This window comes from Rhamphochromis sp. 'chilingali', assembly GCF_963969265.1.
Source record: "Rhamphochromis sp. 'chilingali' genome assembly, chromosome: 10".
NCBI lineage: Eukaryota > Metazoa > Chordata > Actinopteri > Cichliformes > Cichlidae > Rhamphochromis > Rhamphochromis sp. 'chilingali'.
The window spans coordinates 8,537,418-8,547,759 of NC_137937.1; the positions used below are offsets into that span (position 1 = coordinate 8,537,418).

The 10,342-nt window shown below is 39.4% G+C and overlaps 1 protein-coding gene across 4 annotated transcripts; it reads right to left on the bottom strand.

Annotated features, from left to right (window-relative positions):
• Positions 1-1,692: 1,692 nt before the first annotated feature.
• Positions 1,693-6,107, bottom strand: LOC308404135 (lysosomal membrane ascorbate-dependent ferrireductase CYB561A3-like). Of its 4 annotated transcripts, none has more exons than XM_080894027.1 (7): positions 6,086-6,107; positions 5,095-5,218; positions 4,453-4,657; positions 2,728-2,936; positions 2,458-2,612; positions 2,203-2,368; positions 1,693-2,101 (listed from the first exon to the last, which is right to left on the bottom strand). In XM_080894027.1, the coding sequence occupies exons 2-7, from the start codon at positions 5,209-5,211 to the stop codon at positions 2,075-2,077; spliced, it is 879 nt and encodes a 292-aa protein (XP_080750153.1). In that variant the 5' UTR covers positions 5,212-5,218; positions 6,086-6,107; the 3' UTR covers positions 1,693-2,074. The 4 variants fall into 4 exon arrangements, with proteins under 4 accessions (XP_080750153.1, XP_080750154.1, XP_080750152.1 ...); XM_080894026.1 differs by lacking the exon at positions 6,086-6,107 and adding an exon at positions 5,737-6,050 and having other exon boundaries at positions 1,695-2,101; XM_080894025.1 differs by lacking the exon at positions 6,086-6,107 and adding an exon at positions 5,499-6,050 and having other exon boundaries at positions 1,696-2,101.
• Positions 6,108-10,342: the final 4,235 nt, after the last annotated feature.

Genomic DNA, 10,342 nt, shown 5'->3' on the forward strand with positions numbered 1-10,342 from the left:
CCAGTCATCCACCCATTCACACACACATTCACACACTGGTGGAGGCAAGCTAAAGTTGTAGCCACAGCTGCCCTGGGGCAGACTGACAGAAGCGAGGCTGCCATATCGTGCCATCGGCCCTTCTGGCCAACAACAGGAGGCGGTAGGTGAAGTGTCTTGCCCAAGGACACAACGACCGAGACTGTCCGAGCCGGGGCTCCGATTACAAGGTGAACTCCTAACTCTTGAGCCACGATCGCCACATTTCTAGCCCTTTAGCATTGTTTTTAACATCCAGGGTAGACTTCAGTAATGTCAATGTCTGAAATTTTACCATGAGACTGTGGGTAAACATGCTGGTCTCTGTGGCTGGATGCAAAATCAAAGTATCAAACAAATGGTGGGAGACTGTGACAAAATGAAGACATTTGCCTTGTAACGTGACTTCGTGGAAGGGCGTGAGAGTCTCTGTTCTCTTCTGGTTGCTAATCTTATGATTGTGCCACCTCACCTAAATCCTTCTGTTATGTAGGCAGTTAAAGCAACTTCCTTTGGGTTTCTCTCTACTTCTGTAAATACAGAATACCTTTGATGAGCAAAGAAGAACTGGGAAAGCAAACTCTGGCCCTCGTTTGTGTTTACGCTCTGTTAACTTATATGTTGGCTTTGGACCACATTGCATTGTACTCTATAATTTATGGGAACAATAGCATACAGCGAGTCTGAAAAACTATATAAGCTCTATCTCTGCTTTAGTGTTTGCATGGGAGTAAACACACACACACGATAAACCTTGTGGAACCTTAATGTTAAACCAAAAGTGTGAACTAAATCAAAAACAGTTTCTGTAGAAACCACAGGGTATGAGAGACAGACAGATTGTTTACCTTCATTATGGTTTTGGGGAAGACTGTAGCAGTTTCCATGGTTTCTATTGAAATCCATTAAGCAGATGGCCCCAAATCTGAAGGGAGGCATTTTGTCAGATCCATTCGTGTGGACTTTAAATCATTTAGATATTTCTCTGCAGCTGTTTGTTCCACATATATAAAATAGAACGATGAGGAATGAAAACATGATCTTCAAAATTGCTGAGAGGTTTTGCACCTCACAGCACAAATGAAAATCTAATCTAGAACAAAAGCATGTCGCTACCATTGGCATGGGAGAAAATAAAACATTTAAATGGGCGATTCTGTTGTTGACATTAGTAAAGCACCATTGAGGGAAGATTCACTTCTAATCTCCACGTATTCATCAGCAAACAAAAAATTTCTCTGGTATCTTTTCCCTACAAAACATACACAACTATCACAAAAACATGAAAAAAGCCATAGAGCCACTGGAAAATCTCACATAGGGTATGCCCTACCCTCATGTGGCTGCATTAGCATGACACTATGGCTGTCACTAAAATTGTTGCTAGAGGACACATGGAGATCATCAAGGTTGTTATCAACATCGTCCAGGAACTATGAATATATGTGATATTTCATGTAAATCCATTCAATAGTTGTAGAAATATTTTAGTCTGAATAAAGGTAACTCAAAAAAATACATGACCTCCAGATTCATAGAACAAACTAGAAGAAGAATCAAATTCAATTTTTTTAAATTACATTTTTAGTGCCAATATTGTTTTGCATAACCTTGATGCTTCACACGTGTATAGTAGGTATATAGTACATTAATTACAACCAACTTAATATTAAATAAAACAGGTCAATGGTGGATTCAGGATCCCCATCAGTGCACAACAGCAACTGAATCCAGTCACCAGTTACACTACATTACCACAGCCTTCAATACCCTGAACTAGTGACCGCTTTACTACAGGATGGAAAAGCAGTGGTGAACTACAAAAGCAGTGTAAAAGAGGAAGGTGTCACAGCTTTGATGACAAATACTTTTTATTCTTTGGGCAGAAAGGCAATCTTAAATATAATTTCGAATAAATATTTACAACTAAAAACCAACAGATAGTGCTCACACACTACAGGCAGCTGCTTCAACACTCAGGACAGAGATGTTTTGGCCACTTGTGACAGCTGAACTGATTTTGCAGTAATTCAGGGACCAGCTCTGAAGTTCCCCTTCATTCATTTTCTTCTTGAAGCAAAGGCTGTGAAATGAAGCAGATATAGATTTTTTTAATGAGAATGCTTTATTAAATTAAATTCCCTTATCTCCGCCACTACGTGTCAGCCACACTGATATTCTCACCGTGTAGGCCATATCCTCAGGCCTGGAGTCTGGTCTCTGCCATTCTCGGGTGGACAGAATCTTGAGGACAACCAGGCCAAAGGCTACGATCAAAACCCCTAATGAATTTCCCAACAAAGCCTCAGGTGGAAGGGCAGAGTATGGCTGAGTCATATTGATTCCTTTCCTGCGGAAAGACATTTAAAAGGGGAAAAGATTACATTTTTTTCCCCTTAACAGAATTAATCAAAAGAAATGCAGAAAAGTTGCACTCACAGAACAAAGAAGAGTTTCTCGTTGATGCCAGAGATGCAGGCAGCAATGCTGAGCGTCAGTATGCTACCTCCCAACCACACATGCATGGGTTTCAGGCGTTTACGTAAAGATACGGGGGAGCAGGGAAGGAGGAAACCCGCCATACCCGCCACCCACTGCATCCACACAGACAGATAAATCACAGACACACAGGCACAGCAGGAAACAAATTGCTGTACAAATGTATGGCATTTGCCAAAAACATAAAACAACTCATGTCAAGTTGGGTACCTGCATTGCGAAAAGAGCTGTTGCTGCGATTCCGATCCAGCTGTGTATGGAGTAGAGGTTGGGTGTCTTTTGGGCGTTGTGGAAGTCAAACACAGCACAGAGCCCCACGATCGACAGCACCAGGGCGAGGAGCATCAGTGCCGCATGAAGGAGCTTCCACGGGAGTTTATTCTGACCCCAGGTCAGAGGGATGCGGTACAACACAGCTCCTGCAGTGAAGAGGCAAAACAACTGAAGATGGTCTGCTTAATTAAATGTGGTGGCCAGATTAAACTGTGCTGTTGTTTAATAACAGCTAGTGCACCAGATGCATCAACACAGGGGAGGTTCAGGAAGTGATCGGTGTCATATTCTGTCTTGGTGCAAAACTTGGGTTCCTTATACCAAAGCTTTAAAGACCTGGTCACAAAACGAAAAAAAACCCACTTAAGGCTGCCTCCAAAAGTGAGTCAATCCCCACAGGCTCCAGTTGACTCCAGTAGAATTTCTCTGATGTGGACAGTAAAATTCTACATTTTATAAATTCTACATTATTATTGCTCGGTCACTAATTAGCAGGTGTCCTGTGTGATTCACCTGTACATGCTGTGGATATAGCAACCAAGCTTACCTGCATTAAGTGATAGTTAAGCACGCCACGTGTCATGAGTGCAACTTACGCTCACGAGGTGAAAGTGATGCCAACCACATTACCACAGCTCTTAACCGAGGATTCATGACTATTGTTTTTGTCACTTCTGCTTTCCCTACACTGTTAAACCTCTTTTTTAATTTCATTGTCACAACTTTGATTTGATGACCTTCTTGCCAGGTTCCCAGAAGCTAATAAGTCTCTCTGAATTTTGTTCTTTACATTTAAAAAAAGGCAGGAATCTGCCAGAGGAGGTTTGGAACTCCTCAGTTACTGACTAAGCAGAGCTTTGGTGACTTTTATGGCCCTCAGAACTTGACAAACCTGTCCTGTAACAGTTTTTTATTTTTGTTAAACAGACATGTGATAAGTGAAACAGCTATAAGACAAATGGCCACAGACTACAACAGGAAAAACAAGAAAGTCCTTATACTTAAAATGGCTGGGTGTGCTTAAATCCCACAGGCTCCATAGTTTACTGGTTAACACATTTGCCTAAAATATCAGGGAAGAGATTCAAATCCTTGGTAGGGTTGCATCAGGAAAGACATTCAGTGTGAAATTAGTGCCAAATCAAATGTGATGTGGCAATACCTTGTGAATAAAGAAAAAAAAAATGCAAAGAAAACACAAAGGTACCCACAAAAGAAGTGAAATTTCAGGAACTTCCACAGTGGCTTCATTATTTCAGTGCTGTTTGGGAAATTCCCATTTGTAATGGGTGAGAAGTTTTTTTGTTGTTGTTGATAATGTTAATATAATTAAATATTTTTTTCAGGTTATCAAAAGAAAAAAAAATATTGAAATTGCTTCTTACCCAAAGCCATTATAATATAGCGTATTACATCCAAGTAACAACTGACAAAAAAAAGTACTACTGTTTACTGCAGCAGTGTAATGGAGCTGTGGCCAAACAGTCACTGCAGACGTTACCTCATGTTACCTCGCTACTGAAATCATGCCTAAAATTATACACTACATCTATACCAAGCCTAGGATGTGTAATTACCCTGATACAGCCTGACTGCTTGGAGGAGGAAGAGAACTGAGAAACAGAAATGAAACTCATGAGCTTTATTTGGAAGGCCACCCACCGTTGCCATACACCACCACCAGACCCGTCACCATCAGGACGGGGTGCCAGTTGAACTGAAGCGACGAGCCGTCCCAAGCAAAACCGCCGCGCCACTTGCTGTTCCACAGGCACACGCACACCACGCAGGCCACACCCAGGCCAAAGCACAGCAGGTAGAATCCATAGAAGATCACGATGGGTCTCATCCTGAAGAGACCTGCAGGCTAAATTACAAAAAGAACTCAATGAGAAGACGAGAGATGGAAGGGCAGAGAACTGTTTCTGCATTCAGGTACTGCCCAGTTAGCTCTAATTTGGTTATTTGAAGACATAAATTTGTCTTTTTGATCTTCTTTTGAGCTTTGACTTGACTTTTTGATCTTTCTTGATTATTTAAAGATCAAAAAGACAATATTAAACCTGGGCTACTTTTGAGTAATCACCATTTACACGACTGCTAAACGACTTTGATTTCAGAAACACAAAGCTCTAAGTCGGCTACCTAGTAGTCTTCAGAAACACGCTTCAGTGCGGCAAGCCTTACCTGATCCACAGCTGCAGTGACACTGACAACACTTCCTACTCTACAGCCGTGAACATCATGTAGGAGTTATTTAACTGTCTCATGACTTCCCCCTGTCAATTTCTGAATGTCACTCACTTCGCGTTTCTGCGGTTCAGCCGAAGTCTCACTTCCACATGCAGCTGTATTGAGGGTACCGAGGGGGAAGCAGTCAGAGGTGGAGCAGCTGGGAGATGAAGGGCCACACTGCTGCATCTGCCACCTGTTTGAACAAGGCGGTTAGAGACAGATCAGATAGAGACGAGTGTGACACGCACAAAAAAGTCAGTGTCCTGTCATAAAGAAAGAAGATAATGGTGAATTTATGGAGTAAAAGTAATTTTTTGGAGGTATTAAGTGTCATAAAATGCCAATGGAGACAGGTAGCCGTTTTCTGGGGACACAAAATGAAAAGAGGATAAGCAGGTGACAAATTAAGAGGAAAAAAACAACATAAAGCAGTATCGAAGGACCTTAGGATTGTGGTTGGTTCTACAACTTACTGCAAGTCTTAATTTTCTTCAGGCATTCAGCGACCCCTCCTGCCCTGTGCGTGGGAGCCCTGCTATATGCTCAGGTACAAATGTTTCATCATAGGAGTAGCTCTGTATTATTATGTAGAGACCCTTGCCCCTGAGTACGACAAGTGGACGCTAAAAAAGGCCACCGGAAGCCTTGTAAATGTACAGTTCAAAGGCCTAGTTTTTCCTTCAAATTTTCACCTTTCAGTTCCTTATTTACCTCGTACAATAAATAGATTCCTGCTTGTCCGCCAACACGTTTTTGTGTATCCCGAATTAACGAGTATCTTTACCACATTCGTGAAAAGTCGTATTTATGCGACAGTACGTCTTGTCTGTTCTCTTTAAGCGAGGCGACATTAAATAGCATATTTTCCAAATGAAGTCTTGTGTAAGAAGTTACGTATCCCCATTAGCATGCGCAGAGAGTTCGAAACGACGCGTTGAAGAAACATTTAGTTGTGTAGTTCAGTTAGCAAATAACTCGTGCCTAAGAAGACAATTCGGACGTAGGCGATTACGTCACCAGTAAACGCAACGTTTATTTCACTTTAGGAAGAGATACTTACCTGATCCATTTCCGTATTTCTAGCGCATGGCCTTGTGGGAAATGTGGTTTCTTGGCTACCACCCCCGTCACTCCTACCCTACACAAAAATAATTCCAAAAATAATTCCAAGGACTGCGAAGTATTACATTGACCTTCTTCTTATTTTCTTCTTCTATTATTTTAACACACCAGTGTTAAAATAATATTTACAAAAATGTTTATTGATCTTGGTGAAACCCATGAGATAAAAAAAACCAAAAACAAATGTGAACACTCACGTGTCTCTTTTGCTATCCTCATGGGGACATCCCATTGACATAATGCTTTCCCTAGCCACTTACCCTAACCCTAACCATCGAAAATGATTGCCTAATCCCAACCCTTACCCTAACCATAACCCAACTGTAACCCTAAAACCACATTTTCAGTATGGAAAATGCTTTTAAACCCGTGGGGACCTGGAGTTTGGTCCCCACTAGGGCTGTTGGTTCCCACAAGTATAAATCAGTTTCAGAATTTGGTCCTCACCAAGATAGTAACCCGTACACACACACACACACACACACACACACACACACACACACACACACACACACACACACACACACACACACACACGCACACGCACATGCACATTAGTAAAACAATTAAAGACCAAAATACTACAATAACAAATAGCCAGTAACTTGGTCTGTGGTTGTATAAAGTTGTGGCTGATGGAGTTTTCACTTGCCTTGCAGGATGTGTGAAAATGTGAAAGAAAAAATGGTCCCTGTTGAAGGAGGTCAGCAGCTGCTTCAGAGATCTGCTGCCTGCCAGCTCCACCTGGAGGCAATGTTAGTCAGTATTTTATTTGTTCTCCTATGCAACAGTCTCTTCTATACAACTGAGAGGCCTTCTGCGACAGAATGTACAAAAAGATCATTTGGTAATCTAAGTAACTATCCATGTAATAACACTGATCAAGGTAGTTTAGCTATACATACATTACAAATTCCCATGTAATAATTACACGCTGTCTATAGATAGATGAAACTTCCATCTGCAGACAGTCTAAAAAGACTTTAGAAAAGTTAATCCCTTAAACCTGTATTTCTTCTAATGGTCAGAAGAGGGTGATATGCCTGGTTACAAAAGAATCTGGTGGAAAAGAGGTCTATGGGAAAAAGTCACAAACACTACTTCAGAAAACACTTCTCTGATAGGTCTTTGTTCTCAGTTGTTAGTTAAAATCTTATTTAAAATATTTTTTCCCCATTTTGTACATTGATTCCAGTGCATTGCAATGGAATCACAAAGGAGGACAAGCAGGATATGATAGAACTTTCAGTAACTTGTAACTGACAAGTCATTACCCTATAACAGTACAGTATGTCTCAGGTTCTCACTTATAGTTACCCTTTGCCTAGTTTCAAAACACCAAGACAATGCTCAGCTTGAAATTTAACAGGTGATGTCACAGTGGCTATATTCATCTTTTATATACGGTCCATGGTAATAATGTATTTTAGTTTTCATTATTCAACAGTTGTTTTTGTTTGTTTGTTTGCTCTTTGTAAAAGACAAAGCTTTGATGGGATTTATTTTAATAATAATGGATTGCATTTATATAGCGCTTTACAATACCACTATTCATTCACACACTGGTGGAGGCAAGCTACAGTTGTAGCCACAGCTGCCCTGGAGCAAACTGACAGAACCGAGGCTGCCATATCGCGCCATCGGCCCCTCTGGCCAACACCAGCAGGTCAAGTATCTTGCCCAAGGACACAATGACTGAGACTGTCCGAGCCGGGGCTCGAACCGGCAATCTTCCGATTACAAGACGAACTGCCAACTCTTTGAGCCACGATCGCCCTTTTCTTATCATCAGGCTGCCAGGTCACAATTTGCAGATTCATTCCTGCATAACTTTAGACATCATTAATCACCATAGTCAAAGGTACCAAGTATTTATACTGGGGCATAATTTCTGTTGTCTGTGGAACATCTGCTTACTTCAAAACACTTCACAAAGACAAAATAATGTGCACACACACACACACACACACACACACACACACACACACACACACACACACACACACACACACACACAAAAAAAAACCCCAAACATCCTCCCAGGTCTGTTTTGCCTGTGCTTCTCTTTCACATTTGTGATGCAGCAGATGGTATGAGTTTCAGGGCAAAAAGAGATGATGACATACTCTCCATTAAAAAAACAAGTTTGCTGCAAATTAAGCAGCAGTTTTCAGCAAAGGAGTGTGCGAAAAACCAATGTGTTGCTTCTGTCAAAAGCAGTTTGGTTTATGCCTGAAACACATGACTGGGTTGAATCCTGCACCATTTCTCCGGTGTACTCCTAGCTGCAGTTTTCCATTTGTATTTGTTGAGGGGTTCATGAGGGCAGTGATAGGTCAGTCATTTTAAAGCCTAGAGTATTTCCCAAGAACAGGGCTTGCCTTAAAATATCAAAGTGCCTTACATCCACTGACAAACTCCGTCATGTCTTCTCTCTGGGTGATTGGTATATTGGGCAGTTGGCTGGGTGGTGGGAAACTGCTGGATTTTTTATCCAGACATTTGTTAATGTTACATTTCCACTGCTCCTGTTTTTTTTTTTTTTTGTTTGTTTGTTTTGCTTCAGTTATCCCCAGCCAACAACCCAACAGACTGCTAGTTTTGTAGACTAAGTCAACGTGTTGATTTGTGTTGTAATACTGGCCCAAGGAATTAGCTTTAATGGTGTTATTTTGATATTTAACATAAAATTGTAATTAAAAAACAGCAGTGTTATCAATGAGTTCTCTGCTTTCTTGACAAACAAAATAAAAGAAAGTGGAGAGATGGTGGAAACTATAACTGCACAAAAGATACAAAGAAGGAATAATTAAACAAAGATTGAAAATATGTAAAGATAAAAGAAAGGATTTAGCAACACCAAAACTCTGAAATTTGTCCAATACACTGTAAAATCTTATAAGTTCCCAGAACTCAAAAAAACTATGCAAACTCGTTGCCTCAAAAAATTAAGTAAAGCTTTCTTAAGATGACTGTTTGGACAACTTATTAATCGCAAGTATACAGTACTAAGAATAACTTTATGTTTCTGACTGTGCAATAATAATTGTTTATCCACTGACAAACATTTCAAGTTCTACAAAATTAAAAAATAAACATGTTGTAACTTAAAAAAAAAAAAACACACATTATGTTTTATCATCCATGAAATTTCTAGTACAACACTTACGTTAATATAACACTGTATGCAAGTATGATTCAAAAAGAATAATTAACAACGCTTCCTGTAATGGTGTTAAAATCATCTCAACTTTTATTTTCAAATGCAAAAAAGTATATCAGCCAACATACTGGATAATCAAAATAAAATGTATTTATTGTTTAGCCACAAGCACAGTATCTATTGTTTTGCATTCAAACACAGAAGCTTGGTATCTTCTAATATTTTAAGGGTGGCTTGTTTCCATGCATTACTGCCTGAATAACTGTCATGGATTTAACTGATCCAAATGTAAGTGCAGAAGAAAGTCTTTAACTTTCCTTCTCTTAAGTACAGTGGCAGTGGATGTGGGTTGGAGATTCAGTGATTTTGAACCTGCAGGCAATCTAAGATGAAAGTTATCCACATTACAATGCCAAAGCTGTTGTTGTTGTTGTTGTTGTTGTTGTTTTTTTTAACTAATCTTAAGGTATCTTCAGGCTAATCATAGACAGTAGAAAGGATGGATAAAAAAACAAAAAAACAAAAAAAGTAATATTCCAGCAGTGAGGATGCCAGTAAAACAGCATAAAATAACAGAAATTTACTGTCATTTTAAATTCAGTCATTTTCCATAATTTAAAAATGGAAAACATCTCTATTTTTACCACACAGTAAATCAAAATACATTCCTCTAGCTTTAGATGCAATCTTGTGCTTTTTCACGTTAAATAAAGGGCATTTACCCTAAAATGATCAAATACTAGAATACAATTAATTAGCTTAAATCTGCAGCAAACCACTGTTATTACTTGGGTTTAATGTGGGATTTTATGTGAAAATTATTTATTTATTTATTTAATTATTAAATATAATAAATTGGTTAACTGCCCATAAAAATGATCGAAATACTGTCATAAAACCATTAACTGGATTTCTAATTACAATATTTTCAATGTTGATTGTGTTATGTTTATCTTTACTTAAAAATCTTGTTTATATAATAAATCTACATGCTAAATGACTATCTTAACAAACAAGAGAAGGTTCACACAA